Consider the following 18,953-nt stretch of genomic DNA (forward strand, 5'->3'; position numbering starts at 1 on the left):
AAAAGGTGCTGGAAATAAATCTAATTGCATTAGTATGGACACAGGTTTCTAATGGGGGCAGTGACCCAATTGGAATGTTCTGGTTACAGGACAATATTTCTGGGCCTCTTCAAAGGGAAATGAGACTTTAATGGCATTGGCAGCTCAATAAAACCATTTTCTGGCATGCAGGGTCCTGATGACAACTCAATTCAGCCCAGAGAGTGAAGCAAATACGTTCACAGCAAAGTCCAGGTCGTTATAGAGAGCTGGAAATACAACTTTGGGGAACTATTGATTTTTTTACTCCATATTCTCCCCCTGACTCTCATAAAATGACTCCAGTGATGGGACATCAATTAACTCTTTATGGCAAAGCCACCACATTTAAAGCCACTCAATCAATCACAAGTTTTATATTTGGTACTAATTTTTTATTGGTAAAAATTATTTATTATTGGAGTTGTCTGTTTTGAGGTGGTTTTTTTTAGCAAAACTTTCCACTGCTAAATATGTTAAAGAGCAGGACTCCTGTCTGTGTGAATAAAATAACACAAGTAACTTATGGAGTGGTCCAGAACCAAAATTCTTTATGGCTGCACTGAAAGAAAAGGCTTGATTTATTCTAAAATCCTCTTTCAAGATGGATGGGCAGAAAAAATATCATTCCATGCTAAGGCAGGGGGGAAAAAGCAGGATTTTTATATTCTCCCCCTGACTCTCATAATGACTCCAGTGATGGGATATCAATTAACTCTTTATGGCCAAGCCACCACATTTAAAGCCACTCCACAAGACCCAACTCAATCAGTCACAAGTTTTACATTTGGTACTAATTTTTTATTGGCACAAATTATTTATTATTGGAGTTGTTTGTTTTGAGGTGGTTTTTTTTTTAGCAAAACTCTCCACTGCTAAATATGTTAAAGAGCAGGACTCCTGTCTGTGTGAATAAAACAACACAAGTAACTTATGGAGTGGTCCAGAACCAAAATTCTTTATGGTTGCACTGAAAGAAAAGGCTTGATTTATTCTAAAATCCTCTTTCAAGAGGGATGGGCAGAAAAAATATAGAAATTATTCCTCAGTAAAGCAGCCCTTGAACCTCACCCCAGTGTCCATCCAGGCCTGGAAAACCAGCCAAGCCACCCCCTGCAGACAGGAGGGAAAAGCCAAGGGAAGAGGGATAATGAGCTTGGAATTGGGTTGGGGTTGGAAGAGACCTTGGGCAGGGACAGCTTCTGCTATCCCAGGTTGCTCCAAACCTCATCCAACCAGGCCTTGGACACTTCCAGGGATCCAGAGGCAGCCACAGCTTCTCTGGGCAGCCTGGGCAGAGCCTCCCAGCCAGGAATTCCTTCCCAATATCCCACCTAACCCTGCCCCACCCTCACTCCTCCCAGGTCAGCTCATTTCAGGATCAAATATCCCACTGCACTGGAAGGAGCAGGATCCCACTGCCAGACAACAGGGAGAAGCCGGAGGAATCATAGAATCATAGAATGATAGAATCATAGAATCATAGAATCAGCTGGGTTGGAAGGGACCTCCGAGATCATCCAGTCCAACCCTTGATCCAACATCGCTGTGGTTCCCAGCCCATGGCACTGATGCCACATCCAGTCTCATCTTAAAAACCTCCAGGGATGGAGAATCCACCACTTCCTCAGGCAGTCCATTCCAATGGCTGAGCACCCTCTCTGCAAAGAAATTCTTCCTAATATCCAACCTAAACCTCCCCTGGCATAGCTTGAGGCCGAGCCCTCTTGTCCTACTGCTGGTTCCCTGGAGCAGAGCCCGACCCCCCCCGGCTCCCCCCTCCTGGCAGGGAGTTGCAGAGAGTGAGGAGGTCTCCCCTGAGCCTCCTCCTCTCCAGGCTGAGCCCCCCCAGCTCCCTCAGCCTCTCCTCCCAGCACTTGGGCTCCAGACCCTTCCCCAGCCTCGCTGCTCTTCTCTGCCCCTGCTCCAGCCCCTCCAGGCCCTTCCTGAGCTCAGGGCCCAGAGCTGGACACAGCACTCCAGGGGTGGCCTCCCCAGCGCCCAGCCCAGGGGCACAAGCCCTGCCCTGCTCCTGCTGCCACACTCTTCCTCAGCCAGCCCAGCAGCCATTGGCCCTCTTGCCCCCCTGGCCACACTCGGGCTCCTCTTCAGCTCCCTGCCCAGCCCAACTCCCAGCTCCCTTCCTGCCTGGCTGCTCTCCAGCCCCTCTGGCCCAGCCTGCAGCTGCAGGGGCTTCTTGTGGCCAAAGGGCAGGACCCGGCCCTTGGCCTTGGGGAACCTCAGCCCCTTGCAATCAGCCCAACTCTCCAACCTATCCAGGTCCCTCTCCGGTCTCACCAGCGTTGCTTTTGTGGACTTGGCCCCAGTGCTGTGGGATAAGGAATGTTCAATCATGTCCAAAATACCCCAAGACAACGACATGGGAAGGCTTTACCACAGGAATCCAAGCAGCCACCTTGATTTCTGCTGAACTGAGCACCAGCAGTTGATTAAATCCCTGCCCTGACTCCACGGGGGATTTGGAAGCTTTGGCTCATGGTCTGCAAATTCTGCCCGAAATCATAAAATTCCTCCCTTGGCTGGTACAAACATCAGAATTACTGGTTTGCAAACCTTCTGATCTCCCCAAAATATGCTTTTGAGGGAGCTGGCAGCCCAGCAGCCCCCACGTCCTGAGGGCACCCCCTGTGCCAGCTGACACAGCACCAAAGTAATTCAGGTACAAACAGAGCATTTAATCCATTTTGGTTGTTTGTATGAAGAGTTAATTCTGACTTTTGGGACGTTAACACTCTTAAATTACTTCTTTCTGCAATTATAAGCAGCAACTGGAGTTAAAATTGTTTAAGAATGGGAAATATGACTCCAACCTAACAATTTTATGTCTACTTATTAAAGCTGAATTAGCACCCTTGGTAAAGGAAAACTGAAATTCTTCCTTTCTAACCATCATTTCTTTTCCTTTGCACTATTTAAACAATTCAGCAGTAGCAAAGGAATTTATTTTGCTACTGACATTTCAGGAACACTCTTTTTTTTTTTTTTCCTTCCAGAAAGAGTCTGACAAATCAAATGTGGGCCACATAAAACACAAACCTGCTGCAGCACTTGACTAGAACACAGAATTACTCCCTGTACCTGACAAAGGGCACAAAGAGACACATTCTCATGTTACACATTATTAAACTCAGCTTGGATACACGAAACAAATACACAGGGAGCATAAGAAATGAAGGTAAAGGAATAAAAACTGACCAGGTACAGGAAAATAAAGGAGGTGACACAGAAGGATTTGCAACTAAATGAGAATTATTCAGTATTTTCATAATTAGACCCATTGTAAAGAAAAAAAAAACAGACAAAACCTTCTTGCTGTTTTGTTACCTTCTTCAAAGAATGAACAAGCACAGTGGAAATGCCAAATCTGCAGCATTAATAACCAAAAAAAGCTACAAACTCCTCAGTAATTATGCAAATAATTATAAATCTTCAGCTCCTCAGTAGCTCGAGGCCACAAACTCCTTGTCTCTCCCCCATAATATTAAGAATATAAAGGTTTAAGGCATTAAACTAAGGCTGTACCTCGGTTATAATTCCTCTCCATTTTCCTTTGTTCCCTTATTTTAAAATGGCCAAATATTTGTTTACAGCACTGAAATGATTCTTCCTCAAAAATGAGGTGAAAGAGCATCGAGAAAGGGCTGGAAAAGATGTCAACAGGGAGGGGAAACTGGTTGGGTTTTGGAAAAATAACAACAGATTTGGTTCTTACTTGGAAAACAAGACCAGATTTGTACTTACCCACCACAGATGACTGATCACTAAATTACCAACCAATAAACCTGAAAACACTTGGATTTTATTCCGGATTCAGAGGGCTGAACATTAATACAGTTGCTGACATCAGTAATCCTTTTTATTTTCATAGGAATGCTCAGGGAATATTTTCAATTTTTCCTTGGAAATACCAATTGGTTTCCTATTTCTGCTCTGGATTTTTAAGGCCTGTTCCTCAGAGAATAATGATTATTGTTCCAAGAGCCAACAGAGACTCCACACCAAGTAACTGCTGCGTCTGAGGAGTTACAAATCTGTCAGACATTTGAAATGTAGAATGTCAGTTTTCCCAGGAAAACAGCCAACCATATGCTCCAACTTCCTCCTCAGGACTTTTTTTATCCATCAGCTCCAATGAAATATGAGCCTTTGATCCACCATTTCCCTCTGATCTGGTTGGAAACCATCAGCCAGAGCTTTTAAACCGGAGATATTTGACTCGAATAAAGCGACGCGACAAAGAAAAAAGAAGTAACGAGGGGATATTTCGCCTTCTACCCCTTCCACCTCTTTCCTCCTCTACCAATAAACCTGAAGACATAATTCCTTGACAAATCTGAGGGTTCTGGAGGAGTTTGGGCACTTACAAAGCGCTGGGCCTTCTGCCGCTCCTCCTCGGTGGCCGCTCGCTCCCGAAGGATGGCTCGGGTCAGGTGCTCGTTTGAGGAGATCCTCTCTCGCTCCAGGAGCTTCCCAAACTCATCCCGAACGAACATCTGCTCTTGTTTCAACCTGCACAAGGTGGAGGCAAAAAAAAAAGTGTGTTTTCCAAGTGCAGCTTTGAAAAGGATTTTAAATTTATTCTGGTTGAAGAGTAAATTATTACGTTTTTTTAAAGCGCTTAAATACAAACATCCACTAGAAATTCCAGAAGTTTATCTCAGATTTAACTGTCCAAATCCAAAAGTTCCAAGTCTTAATGTCACCATTTATTAAATCATATAAAATACAACTAATTCATCATCATCAAGAACCCTATGAAAATATATTTTTAAGTAACAAGAACACACTCAGAGCTCTGTTGGTTGTTTGGTTTTTTCCTGGTTTTAAGGAACCATTTCTTCCCAGGAAAATCTTTCTCCCACCAGTTCCCAGCTAAAAGCTTTTCTGCACTGGGATAGTGCTTTTCTACCTCTAAACACAACCAGAAACCCAACTATTGCACCTCTTTACCAAGCTGCAAAAAACATCCAACCACCACAATCAACCTTTCCCAGAGATTTGAGAGGACGGGATGAAAACATTTACGGAACCTGCAGCTCCAGGCCCAGAAAATCCTCGATATTCACGTCACAAATTATAAATACAACTTGAAATCTTCACCGTGGTGCAGGAGCCAAGCCCACCCAACACCTGATTTTCATGAAAATGCACAGAAATAAAATTGCTCAGCGAATCAAATTTATCTGTTGCTCGTGTGTGGCGGTGACACCGAGCACGGAGGGAAGTCTGTAGTAATGGAGGTAGGAAATTCCACGTTTTAAAGAGATTTTTTTTTAAAAAAATAAAAAAAAGACTGATGGAGAGGAAGCTTAAGTATTCTCAGTGCATTTATAAGTTGTCAGGGGAGCTGTGGAGAAGAAATCCTAATGAGTGGGGTCACTTTGTAAAAGGAACCAGCATTAGAGTACATTACCTTCCTCCCCGGGGAACGGATTTAAGTGAGGTGGGGAAGCAAAAAAAAAAAAAAAAGACAATTACAAGATGTATTAGTTCTGTGCTCAGCTCCAACCCCCCTCGAAAACCCTGCAACCAACTGGGAATCTTTATAAAAAAAAGTTTATTAAGCTGCATCTTCAATTACTCCAGCGAAAAAAAAAGAGTCGAGATTATGCAGCCGCGGCCCCGATACCATTAAGTGATTTCCCAAGGTCCCCCAAATTATTCTGGTGGGATTGAGCCAACAAATCCTTCAGGCAATCAATGGCACAGTCAAAACATGCTGGTTGGGATTGGAGACATCATGTTTTGTCTAAAAAAGGGAAAAAGTGTCAAAATAGAAGCCTGAGCAGCTTCTCCTGGTGAGGCAGAGAAGGCACCGAGTGTTTCCTGAGGGTGAGGGAAGTTCCTTCCTCATCCTGCCTGGATTTGACTTCCTGCAAGTGGTTTTCCCCCTAAAAATGTCTTTTCTTCGTGCAGGCTGGACCTAAGGGGTAATTAAAGGATGTGAAATGTATTTTATATGTAAAATAGGTGAAAAATCCAGCCAGAGCTTCCCAAGTTGCAAACTGCAAAGTTAAAAAAAAAAAGAAGGAAACAAACAACCCTCAAAAAAACCCCTAAAAACAAAACAAAACAAAAACAAAACCAAACAAAAAAAAAACAAACAAAAAAACCCCAAAAAAACTCACATACAAAAAAACCATAAAAACCCCAAGTAATAAAAAACCCCAAACACAAAAAACCCGAAACAAAACAAAACAAACAAAAACAAATAACCCCCCCCAAAAAAACACACACAAAAAAACCCATATACAAACAAACCAAAAAAACCCCAAACAAAAACCCCACACAGAAAAAACCCCACATACAAAGAAAAAACAAAAAAAACCCCAAATAATAAAAAAACCCAAACACGAAAAAACCCGAAACAAAACAAAACAAACAAAACCAAACAAAAAAACCCCCAAAAAACCAAAACCCCTCCACACAAAAAAACCCACATACAAACAAACAAAAAAAAACCCAAACAAACAAAAAAAAAACCACAAAAAAACCCACATACAAAAAAAACCCAAAAAAACCCCCAAATAATAAAAAAAAACCCAAACACAAAAAAAAAGAAACAAAAAAAGACCAAAAAAACCCTCAAAAAAACCCACCCCCACAAAAAACCCCACATACAAACAAACCAAAAAAAACCCAACCAAACAAAAAAAACCCCAAACACAAAAAAAAACCAAAATAAAACAACAACAAAAAAAAACAAACCCCCCAAAAACCCCAACAAAAACCAACCAACCAAAAAAACCCACTTAGATCTTTACATCTCATTTCTTTAAATCTTCTTTCCACCAGATTAGATGGATACATCTAATTCCTGGCAAATTATTCTGATATTCTCAAGTCTCCTCCTCACCCCTGGGATTGTGACCCTTGGTGCCAACTGAACTTCTCCTGCCAAAAGAAGGAAGTTGGTTTTTCTAACCCTTAAAAATGACAAAAATTGGGCATTTCCAAACCAATCCCCCAAGAAAACTGGGCCAGGGCTTCCCCACCCTCCCAGGGAAGAGTTTCTGCCTAATATCTAAGGAGGAAATCAGATTAGAAAATTCAAATGTATTATTTTATATATGCATATGAAATATATAACTATACATAATACATAGTTATATATTTTATATATGCATATAACATTTATTTCATATTTTATATATACATATTAAATTTTTTATATTATATATATGCATATGAAATACATAACTATACATAATACATAGTTATATATTTTATATATTCATACAAAATTTATTTTCTATTTTATATGTACATATTAATTTTTTATATTTTATATATGCATATGAAATATATAACTATACATAATACATAGTTATATATTTTATATATGCATATAAAATTTATTTTATATTTTATATATACCTATTCATTTTTATATTTTATATATGCATATGGAATATATAACTATACATAATACATAGTTATATATTTTATATATGCTTATAAAAATTATTTCATATTTTATATATACATATTAATTTTTTATATTTTATATGTGCATATAAAATATATAACTATACATAATACATAGTTGTATATTTTATATATGCATATAAAATTTATTTCATATTTTATATATACATATTAAATTTTTTATATTATATATATGCATATAAAATATATAACTATACATAATACATAGTTGTATATTTTATATATTCATATTAAATTTATTTTATATTTTATATATACCTATTCATTTTTATATTTTATATATGCATATGGAATATATAACTATACATAATACATTTATACTTTATATATCCATGTAAAATATATAACTATACATAATACATTTATATTTTATATATCCCTATATATAATATATATAACTATACATAATATATATAACTATACATAATCCATAGTTATATTTATATAGATGATTTTTCCCAGCAGGAAGTTCTTTTTAAAATTTGCAGGTGCAATAATCTCTGGACGGGAGATTTTTTTTTAAATCTGGATTTAAAATCTGAGGTTTGTTTTTTTTTTTAAATCCAGATTGTTCAAATTTGCATCAAGAACACCCAGGTCACCTCAGTCAAAGAAAATTTTACAACACACATTTTATTATTTGGGGTTTTTTTTCCCTTCCTTTAAGTGGCATAAAGAAAATTATACTATTTCACCATCAAATTTTATATCATTTAGGGCCAAAAAAAAGGATTTTAGGTCTTTTGGAAACTCCAAGACTGCCTTGCATCTTAAAGCAAAAATTTCAAGTGTTTTTTTAATCAATTTATTCTTATATGTGCGACCAGGATTGTACCCACACGACACAAGAATAAGTTAAATTCCTGTAATTCAGTAAATTCCACTGAACTTTCATTTAGGGCACCTTTTATTCACATTAAAAAAAAACCCTGAAGACCCATCTCAAGTGATTGAAATTCAGCAGAGTTTTTAGATAAAAATAAGCAGGATTTTGGAGTAATTTGCATTTATTTGAGTTACATAATTGGGTGCCTTGTTGGAGCTTAATGGAACAAACAGAGGCAGATCCTCTGATCACAAATATCCAACTGCAGCAACCTACAGCAGGGGTTTCTGGGCATTAGAAATTCATTTTTCTGGCAGCCAGCATGTGCTGCTGAAGAAAAGGCAAACATCAGCTAAATCTATGGTAATAAATTGTAAAAAAAAAATAAAATAAAATAAATAAAAGTAAAATAAAATAAAATAGAAGTGAAATAAAATGAAATAAAATAAAAGTAAAATACAAATAAAAGTAAAATAAAATAAAATAAAATAAAATAAAATAAAATAAAATGGAATAAAAGTAAAAAAATAAAATAAAAGTAAAAAATAAAATAAAAGTAAAATAAAAATAAAAGTAAAATAAAATAAAATGGAATAAAAGTTAAAAAAATAAAATAAAAGTAAAATAAAAGTAAAATAAAATAAAATGGAATAAAAGTAAAAAAATAAAGTAAAAGTAAAAAAATAAAATAAAAGTAAAAAAAATTAAAATAAAAGTTAAATAAAGTAAAATAGAAGTGAAATGAAATGAAATAAAAGTAAAATAAAAATAAAAGTAAAATAAAATAAAAGTAAAGGAGAAGAGAAGAGAAGAGAAGAGAAGAGAAGAGAAGAGAAGAGAAGAGAAGAGAAGAGAAGAGAAGAGAAGAGAAGAGAAGAGAAGAGAAGAGAAGAGAAGAGAAGAGAAGAGAAGAGAAGAGAAGAGAAGAGAAGAGAAGAGAAGAGAAGAGAAGAGAAGAGAAGAGAAGAGAAGAGAAGAGAAGAGAAGAGAAGAGAAGAGAAGAGAAGAGAAGAGAAGAGAAGAGAAGAGAAGAGAAGAGAAAAGAAAAGAAAAGAAAAGAAAAGAAAAGAAAAGAAAAGAAAAGAAAAGAAAAGAAAAGAAAAGAAAAGAAAAGAAAAGAAAAGAAAAGAAAAGAAAAGAAAAGAAAAGAAAAGAAAAGAAAAGAAAAGAAAAGAAAAGAAAAGAAAAAGAAAAAGAAAATGAAATAAAGGTAAAATAAAATAAAATAAAAGTAAAATAAAATAAAATAAAAGTAAAGTAAAATAAAATAAATTAAAATAAAAGTGAAACAAAATAAAATAAAATAAAATAAAATAAATAAAATAAATAAAATAAAATAAAATAAAATAAAATAAATGGATGCACACCTGCAATTTGTAGGGAGGTGAACACCACAACTTGTCAGCACCACTGCTCCAAGAATTCCCCAGAAGTGGGCTGTTCAAAGTGATATTTTTAATTACAAGAGCTATAAAGGCTCAGGATAATGGTTCTCGTGTTTGAGCACAGAACTCCAGTTCTGGCCAGTGTTCCACTGCTCATTTGTAGAGAAAACGTGTTCAAAAAAGGTGCTGAGGCAGCAGAGAAGGCTCCTGGCTCTACATCTTCCTCCCCAATTGATGGTCTGAACAAAACCCTCCTAAATAATTCGGAAATACCGTTTTCAGGGAGCGTTTGATTTAACCGAGGGTGATTTGCAAGGCAATCACTTCTCCCCGGTGCCGTCGGAAAAAACACACATAAAGCATCAGGAACCATCTCCAGCTAAAGTCTGGCTTAACACCCGGCAGTATTTCACGCTCTCAACTGGTTTATAGCCCCAAAATCACGCACAAAAAGGCAACAACTCCTGCTTTTCTACAGCCCTGTCGTTAAGAACTTCAACCCTCTTGAGTTAATGCCCGGAGGAAATTTATAGACTTGTAACTTTTTGTAAGAGGCTGAGTAAAGCCTGATTTAGGGATCTCGCGGGGTTTGCGTCTCTTCGGAGAGGCAGGAGGAGAATTGGGGTGTTTTTGTCGTCGTGTTTTCATATTTAGGTTCCACCATAAGACAAAATTTCGGGCTGTTTTATTGCCCAAGTCACTTTAATCGCAATAACGGTTGTGGCACGTTCCACCTAAATCAGATCCTGTTCAACCTGAACACAAACCCACCACGATTCTCAAGGAGCAGCTGCACCCACAGACACAGCAAAAAGAAATTTGTGAGCCAATTCCTGTTAGATTTTGGGGTTTTTGGAGATGTGGGCAAGAGGTAGAGACCAACTGTGATTAAAGCCTCCGTTCCAACTGTCTCTGAAGGACATCTCCAGACCAAAGCCAAAGGGAAAACACTTGATCTCACCAGAATAATGTTTTTGCTTCTGTGTTACACTTTATTCCTCTCCTTTCCCCTATCAGAGCAGGGAACGTGGGGTTTTGTGTGGCATTTGTTATCACACAGCTTTTGAAGGAGTTTTGAACTGGAAGATTAAGAAGAGGAGAATCTCCATGTGAACACACCAAGCATCTCAGTGCATTCTCCAAGATGGATCCAAGAGTGTTTATCCCACATCTGCGAGGAAACCTCGTCCTCTGCAGATACAGAAGAGCCCAAATGAATCCAAAACCTGAGCTACTGGTCCTGGTTTAGCCCAAATTGGGATGAAGAAGAGCTCAAACATCCTGGCTGTGATGGCCCTCCAACCATTGTCACCAAGGAAACAGGAGGGAGGGCCCAGCCAGGACACAACGCTCATCCAACAGTTCTGGTGGAGCATCACAAGCACCATGGATAAAAAAAAACCAGTAATTTGAAGTGTTTAGTTCATCCTGGACACTCAGAGAATCCCAGAATGGGTTGGCAGGATCTCTGGAGTTCACCTGGTCCAACCCCCCTGCTAAAGCAGCTTCACCCAGAGCAGGTGAAGGTCACATCCAGGAGGGTTCTGGGAAGAAATTCTTCCTTGGACATCAGGAGGAATTTCTTCACAGGAAGGGTGATTAGATATTGGCAGGGGCTGCCCAGGGAGGGGGTTTGGAGTCCCCATCCCTGGAGGTGTCCAAGGAAGGCCTGGCTGTGGCACTCAGTGCTCTGGGCTGGGGGAAAAGGTGGGCATTGGGCACAGGGGGGACTTCAGCATCTTTGAGGTCTTTTCCAACCTCAGTGATTCTGGGATTCTCTGAACCAGGGAGAGTGCAAAGTGGTCTTTGTACTTTGAGGGTTTCACCTAAAACTACTTATTTTCCAACCTGCAACATTTTCACAACTTGAGTTCCCTGAATCCCATTTGCCACCTTCCTAAGGGGACACGGGACAAGACAAGAGGGAACAGCCTCAAGCTGTGCCAGGGGAGGGTCAGGTTGGACATCAGGAGCAATTTCCTCCTGGAAAGGGTGGTCAGGCCTTGGTAGGGGCTGACATTACGAGGAATTTCTTCACAGGAAGGGTGATTAGATATTGGCAGGGGCTGCCCAGGGAGGTTTGGAGTGCCCAGCCCTGGAGGTGTCCAAGGAAGGCCTGGCCATGGTACTCAGTGCTGTGGGCTGGGGGACAAGGTGGGCATCAGGCACAGATGATCCCAGAGCTCTTTTCCACCCTCAGTGACTGTGATCCCACGGTTTTGTACATCCCCAGAGAAGGAGACTCCACAACCCCTCCGGGCAGCTCTTCCAGTGCTTTGTCACGCTCAAACTAAGGAAGTTTTTCCTCCTATTCAGATGGAACTTGCCGTGTTTCCATTTGTGGAATTGTTCCTTGTCCTGTCACTGGGCTCCACGGACAAGATTCCAGCCCCATCTCTGACACCTCCCCTCCAATACTGATGGACACTGATGAGATTCCCTTCTGGAAGCTGAAGAGCCTCCAAAGGAAGATGCTCCAGTCCCTTCACCATCTTGGCAGCCCTTCCACGGAGCCGCTTTGGTCATTCCCTGTCTTTCCTGAACTGGGGAACAACAACGTGATAATACGAAGCAAAAACAACAGGAAAAATCATTTCTCAGTTAAGGAATGACTTACAATTAATAATTGACATTATTATCAGGCCCAGCAAGGTAAGTGAAGGCTCCATTCTCCGATCAGAAATTGGACTTTGAAATTCAGAAATAGAAATGTAAGAACCAAACCAGAAAGTTGCTCTGATGGGCCAAGAACTCTTGGTTTCTGTATCTCCAGAAACACAAAAACCCACTCGAAAGAAAGGAAAGATAAAACTCTGCTGCCCTCGAATTTTCATGCTTTGCAGATCCATTTTTTAATTAAGTTCAAGAGGAGAAAACTGTTCTTTTTACCATGTGGATTTATGACACGGGATTCTGGCCCTGCACAGCGTGACCCAGGCCAGCCACAATAACAAGATGGTTTAATTTAATTCTGAATCCAGAATCCCCCTCCTTTGTTTACTTCAAAATGCCCATTTCTGTTCTTCTTGAAAAAACACCTGCAGGTGTTAATTAAGGAAAAAGCACCTTTTAATTCACAAACAACAGCAACACACTGAGATAAAGCTAAAAAAAATATTAGTTTTGGGCTTTGATGGCCACTCCATGGTTTATTCTGCATTAATCAAGAGTCTATAAAACCTAAAATTGGCAAACAAATAATATATTGAAAGACAGACAGAGAAATGGCATTTTCAGCCCTTATTTCTGGATATTGGAAATTTATTGTGCCATCAAAGCCTAAAACATTTTCCTTTTGCTATTTTTTCCAGGGAAATCATTACTTTGCCAGTTGTTTTATCTTTATTACAGTCTCCAAGCTGCACAATCTGATGGATCTGTGGCGTTCCAAGACAAACTCACTCAAGCCTCGAGCGTGAACCGTGTCATTTGTCATTGCCTCCAAGCAAGCAAAATCCAAATATTTCCTGTTCCAAAGCCCCCACCAGCAGGAAAATCATCCCGTGCTCTATGAATTATGGAAAAACCCAAGGAAGTATCAGTTTTATGGCACCCAAAAACTTACTCCAAGCAGAGATAAAATACAAGAGGTTTACACTGCAGAGGATTCATCAGGTTGGGTTTTTTTGCTTCCTTGGACACCGGCGAGTTCATGAATGATTTCTGACAGACTTGCACAACATCCCAAAATGTTTGGAACAATCCAGCTGCAATATTAATGAGGGAATAACGGTTCTGAGTGCTGAGTTTCAATATTTAATGAGCGCGAGGCTGGACGTGCCGCGGAAAGGCGCGGCGGGGAAATCACGGGAGCTGCCAAGGGATTGGAAAAGACGGTAGGAAAACAAGGGAAGCTGCAGTGAGGCCTGAGAGGTGTGAAATGGGAGATCTCTCCTGCTTGGTTTCTCATGGCTGATGGTTCACCCAACTGCAAAGGCAGAGAAATCACCTCGAGTTCACCCGATTCTGCAAAAATATAACTCGGGACAGGGACAGAGAAACGAATCATCTCAAAGGCGACGCCGTGTCCTTCACCAGAGTCTCAGGCAACTCCAAAAAGTTCTAAACTGAAGTGATTTTCTACCACTATTTACTAATTAAAAACATTATTCTCTTCTCCCATAAGACTCTGCACACTGCAGGTGACAGGAGCCACTCCTGACATTACAGCAACCACATTCTTAATATCTGTCTTAAAATTCCATTTCTGAACGTTTCAGATCGTGAAAATATTAACAGAAAATATCGTTTTTCTGCATCGTGGTGTAAAAAAGGACGTTTTGCCTTCGATTTTTTTTTGTGCTCACATTGCTCAGCCTGGAGAAAAGGAGGCTCAGGGGGGACCTTCTGGCTCTGCTACTCCCTGACAGGATGGGGGAGCCGGGGGCGGGTCGGGCTCTGCTCCCAGGGAACAAGGGACAGGAGGAGAGGGAACGGCCCAGGAAAGGTTCAGGTTGGATATTGGGGAAAATTCCTTCATGGAAAGGGTGGTTAAGCATTGGAACAGGTGGAGTCCCCATCCCTGGAGGGATTTAAAATCCATGTGGATGTGGCACTTGGGGACGTGGGTTAGTGGTGGCCTTGGCAGTGCTGGGGAATGGTTGGGCTCAATCCTAAAGGATTCCAATCTGAATTATTCCACAACTGTCAGCTCGAGCTTTAAAATCATGGAATATAAACTCAAAAAACTCAAACCCAGATTTATCATCATTTCTTTAGTGCTTAATCCAACACTGTTCAAACATGACACGAGCCCAAATTCCTCTTCACTTTCTGCACCACCACAAGCACAACCAAAACTCGCTGACAAACTCATCCCAACTGGCCAAGAGCTTCATGACTATGGAAGGGAGAGGGAAGAGACCACCCTTGGGAGTATTCCTGCACCTCTTATGATGAAATTTAACAACTCCACTGCTTTATTCCACATCCACTTCTTCCTCAGGGTGACTGTCCCTCCTTAACATTTGCCCCACACACACAGAAATTCACATTTGGTTCCTTATAAATATTGCTGAAAACAAAGAAGTGAACATCCCATCACAGGCTCATCTTTGGTCAGTCCCAAACTATCTTACAGCTCTTCCATTGGTTTGGGACGTGTCCTAAAGCAGGAAAGAGGATGACAAGATATCAGGTGCTTTGCTTTATTCTTTTCTTTGGCAGAACTCCCACCCGGAGTTGTGTGTCCAGCTCCGGGATTCCCAACACAAGGAAGATGTTGACCTGTTGGAGTAACTCCAGAGGAGGCCTCGGAGCTGTTCCAAGGGCTGGAGCCCCTCTGCTCTGGAGCCAGGCTGGGAGAGCTGGGAATGTTCCCCTGGAGAAGAGAAGGCTCCAGGGAGAGCTGAGAGCCCCTTGCAGGGCCTAAAGGGGCTCCAGGAGAGCTGGAGAGGGACTGGGGACAAGGCCTGGAGGGACAGGACACAGGGAATGGCTTCCCACTGCCAGAGGGTTAAATGGGATATTGGGAAGGAATTGCTGTCTGGGAGGGTGGGGAGGGGCTGGAATGGATTTCCCAGAGAAGCTGTGGCTGCCCCTGGATCCCTGGAAGTGTCCAAGGCCAGGTTGGAGCAACCTGGGCTAGTGGAAGTTGTCCCTGCCCATGGCAGGGGGTTGGAACTCAATGATCTTTAACCCAAACCATTCTGTGATTCCATGAAGTTTGTTATCCAACCCCAGAAAACACTGGATAAAAGACAATTTATCTTGGGTAAAACCATGTCCCACCTTGTCCCACGTAACCATTTCTTTCCAATGCCTGAAATTCCCCCCCCCCCAAACTCCAGACTTGTCACATCACCCAAAGAGAGTCCAAGCAACACCTTTCAGCAGAAGACACTCATCCATCTCCCTTTTCCAGCTGCCTTCCAACCTCAGCAAAACATCTGCCAACTGAAAACTCCTTGCTGAAGGCCACGGGATTTTCTGTGCCAGTCCCCGATCAAAAGATCCCAGGCAATGATTTCAAAACTCAGTTACACGCTCGAATTAATTGAATTTATCCACATTTATTTATGGACAGCTCGTGAACACTCAGGGCAACAAGGACACTGACTCTTGCCAGTGGTGGAGTTGGAGATATTTGGGTTGTGGGGGTGGTTTTGGTGTTGGAAGAGGGGGATGAGCAGAAGGGGGGCAGGTTTTTCGAGGAGATTTTATAATTACACTTCAGAAAGCTTTTCAGTTATGTGCATACAGATCAGCATTTCTAGATAAAGACAAAACAGATGAGCAGATTTCTACCTTTATGCCCGAGGCACAAAGAGAACCCACAGTAGAAGAGCAAAACTGCTTTCCATCATTTGTGTGTGTATTTAGCCATCCACACAACTCCACTTGAAATTACTTCCCAACTTAAGATCTCCCCTCCTGGGATCTGCAAAGGCAGTCACGGAATTACGACAACATTAATTATCCCTTAAAATGAAGTGACAGCTCCCACATTGTTTTATTATTGTCATTTTTAAATGTTTCTCTGCTGCCTCGACTCGTTTGCTACTTCTCAGAAGGAAAAGAGCTCGGCAGTTTGAAAGCAAAGGTTTCTTTAAAATTGCCCAGAGGGGGGAAAATAGTTTTTTTTTTCCTCCTTCCCACCTGAATCCGAAATATGAAGCGATATTATTTTTGTGGATGCTCTCGCTTGGCTTCAAGCCATTTTCCCCTCTCTCCTAGAAAATAACCTGATGGAGATGAAGCTCAGTGCAGCAGTTGGCAGTCGAGATGGCAGGTTTCAAAATGGGAAGTGAAAAATAATCCCTTGAAAATGGGGGTTTATAAAGGCAGGAGTGAATTACGGCGCCGCTTTCTCCGATTTCCGCTTCCCATCTCCGACATTCATCTCTCCACACGCTGAGAACTCGGCATAATGGTTTTAATGGGGAATCAGAGCAGTGACAGAAATCTTGGGAGAGCGACTCTGCCGCTGCCAAATGCCTTTTTCCCTTCGCTGAAAACGCCGAGGGAAGCTGAACAGGTTTCTAAGACACTTTTGATACTTCCCAACCTCATTTTTATGCTTCCTTGGCATTTTGCAGGTAAAAATCCCACACTAAACTTCCCTGGCTGTAAAAGGTATCAGCTGCAACAGGACTCATTTTTTTGTTAAATCTCTCCTCAAACCCAAAATTCCTTCCCACCTTATCTTGGCTTCTCCCCTCACCTGCAGAGGGACAGTCTGACCCTCCTCATTCCCTCTTTTCCTGCGACAGAGCACCTTTATTCCATAATCCTTCAGACCTCAGGAATATCATGGTTGTTGAAGGATAAATCCACTATTAAACTTTTGCTCTGTGTGAGATCAGATTAGGGGGAAAAAAATGTTTTGAGGGGAGGCACGACTGGGAAGGGGGAATGGGAGGAATAAAACCTGGGGAAGTGATGCCCAAACTCGCTGCTGCTCCACGTTTCCCAACCCTGAGGTTGAAGATAACCAAAAGAAATGGGTTATACACAAGAAACTTGAATCTGGATAACCAAAAGAAAGAGGTTATACACAAGAAACTTGAATCTGGATAACCAAAAGAAATGGGTTATGCACAATAAACTTGAATCAGGGACTATCCTGAGCTGGAGGGGAACTCCTAAAAATCATGGAGTCCAATCCCTGGAATGCTTTGGTTTGTAAATGAAGAGCCCTCAGCAGGGCTTGGGTATTTCCTGATTCACTGCAGAAAATACACTCTGATACCTGATCCTAATTCCAGAAAAGCCTTCCCTGCAGTCTCAGTTACTATTTTAGCTCCTCCCTGAAGTCTCAATTACTATTTTAAGCCCCCTTTCTACCACCTGAAGCTCTTCAGATGTGCAAGAAGGATTCATGCACATGGACATGGGTCCCATCAGTCTTTCTCTCCAGTTTCTGTGCAGTTTCTGCCTTCCCCTCCCTGCTTATCACTATCAAATATCCCAGTTTCACTCTTAAATCAATAACCAGTTGGGTGTTTTTTTTCTGAAACACTGAATACGTAACAGGAAAAGGTCAAGATTCCCAGCGTTTGTGGAAGACAAGTTATACTGGATAAAGGTGTCTGAAAAAAGATGGAATAATTATCCAGAGCCTTGAGAAATGTGGCAGTACCAGAGAATCATGGAATGGTTGGGGTTGGAAGGGAACTTAAAGATCATCTCCAAGCCCCCTGCCACGGGCAGGGACACCTTCCACTATTCCAGGTTGCTCCAAGCCTTGGACACTTCCAGGGATCCAGGGGCAGCCACAAGAACAACAGCAGTAATGAAGATAATTCCCTCTAAAAGCAGCTTTTCTCAGTTATATTTTCCAATATTGACTCTCCCTCTGCAATGTCTCCTTTCCCCTACAAGGTTTCCACGAAGTCTGGCCAGAGTAGTCCAGCTCTGGTGCAACTCTGTCAATCCTTCCCTTGCTAAAGGTGATGATCCCTTGGGTAATTTCCAGTTAATTTGTTTTTTAAAAAAAAGATTAAACTCTTATTCCTGACCAGCCAAAACAACTACAATCACTGTTGCTCCTTCAGAGTATTCCCAGCTTTCTGCCCTGCTGTCAGCAGCAGAGAAATGTAGTTTTCCAGCCCGTTTTCACTCTTAATCCCAACACTATCATGTGGTAGAAAACCAGATGCCAACTACTTCCAAAAAAAAAGGAGCTTTTTGGTCCTACAAAAAAAAAAAGCAGGTTTCCCAATTCAACACAGCTGGAAAACCATCATCACTCAGGAAGAAAACAATCCTTTCAGGGGTTTCCTCACAACTGCACCACCCACACAGAACTGAGATGCATTAATATGCTCTTCATAACTTCAGCTCGCTAAAATACAGAATGAATCTCATAAATAAATCAATCCTTTGATTTTTTTTTTCCCCCCCCTTGTTCTCCTATGCCAGGAAACCAGAATAAACATGCCATTAAACCAGAAATCAATGGGAAGTTTTAAAACACACGCTTGCACAGGAAAGGTCAGGCCCCCGGGATCGATTTGAATGTTGCAATTTTGGTGTGCAGCAGCTTCCCGGAGGTTCCTCTCTGATCCTGCTCTTCCTTCTTCTCCCACTTTATGTTCCCCACTGGTGGATTTGTTGTTCTCTTCTGCACAAGTCTACTCCCAGTTTACTAAGAGTTTGTGAGGTGTGTAAGGCAGCTCTTGGAGGCATCAGAGTATCAATTCAACCACCCGGTGATGAGCAGTTATTTACAGACCCTCCCCCTCCAGCACAACAGCAAAATAACCCGTGAAAAATTAACTGCTGCCATCTAAAAACCTACTCCTGGAAGCCAC

The 18,953-nt window shown here is 41.1% G+C and overlaps 1 protein-coding gene across 7 annotated transcripts in view; it reads right to left on the bottom strand.

Annotated features, from left to right (window-relative positions):
* The window catches only part of CHCHD3 (coiled-coil-helix-coiled-coil-helix domain containing 3), a 145,340-nt gene that overhangs the window by 95,008 nt on the left and 31,379 nt on the right, over positions 1–18,953 (bottom strand). For all 7 annotated transcript variants that reach the window (XM_064656603.1, XM_064656600.1, XM_064656604.1 and 4 more), the window contains exon 4: positions 4,404–4,548. In XM_064656603.1, coding sequence (XP_064512673.1) covers positions 4,404–4,548 — 145 coding nt within the window. The remainder of the gene's footprint in view (positions 1–4,403; positions 4,549–18,953) is intronic.

This window comes from Pseudopipra pipra, chromosome 5 (assembly GCF_036250125.1).
Source record: "Pseudopipra pipra isolate bDixPip1 chromosome 5, bDixPip1.hap1, whole genome shotgun sequence".
Lineage (NCBI taxonomy): Eukaryota > Metazoa > Chordata > Aves > Passeriformes > Pipridae > Pseudopipra > Pseudopipra pipra.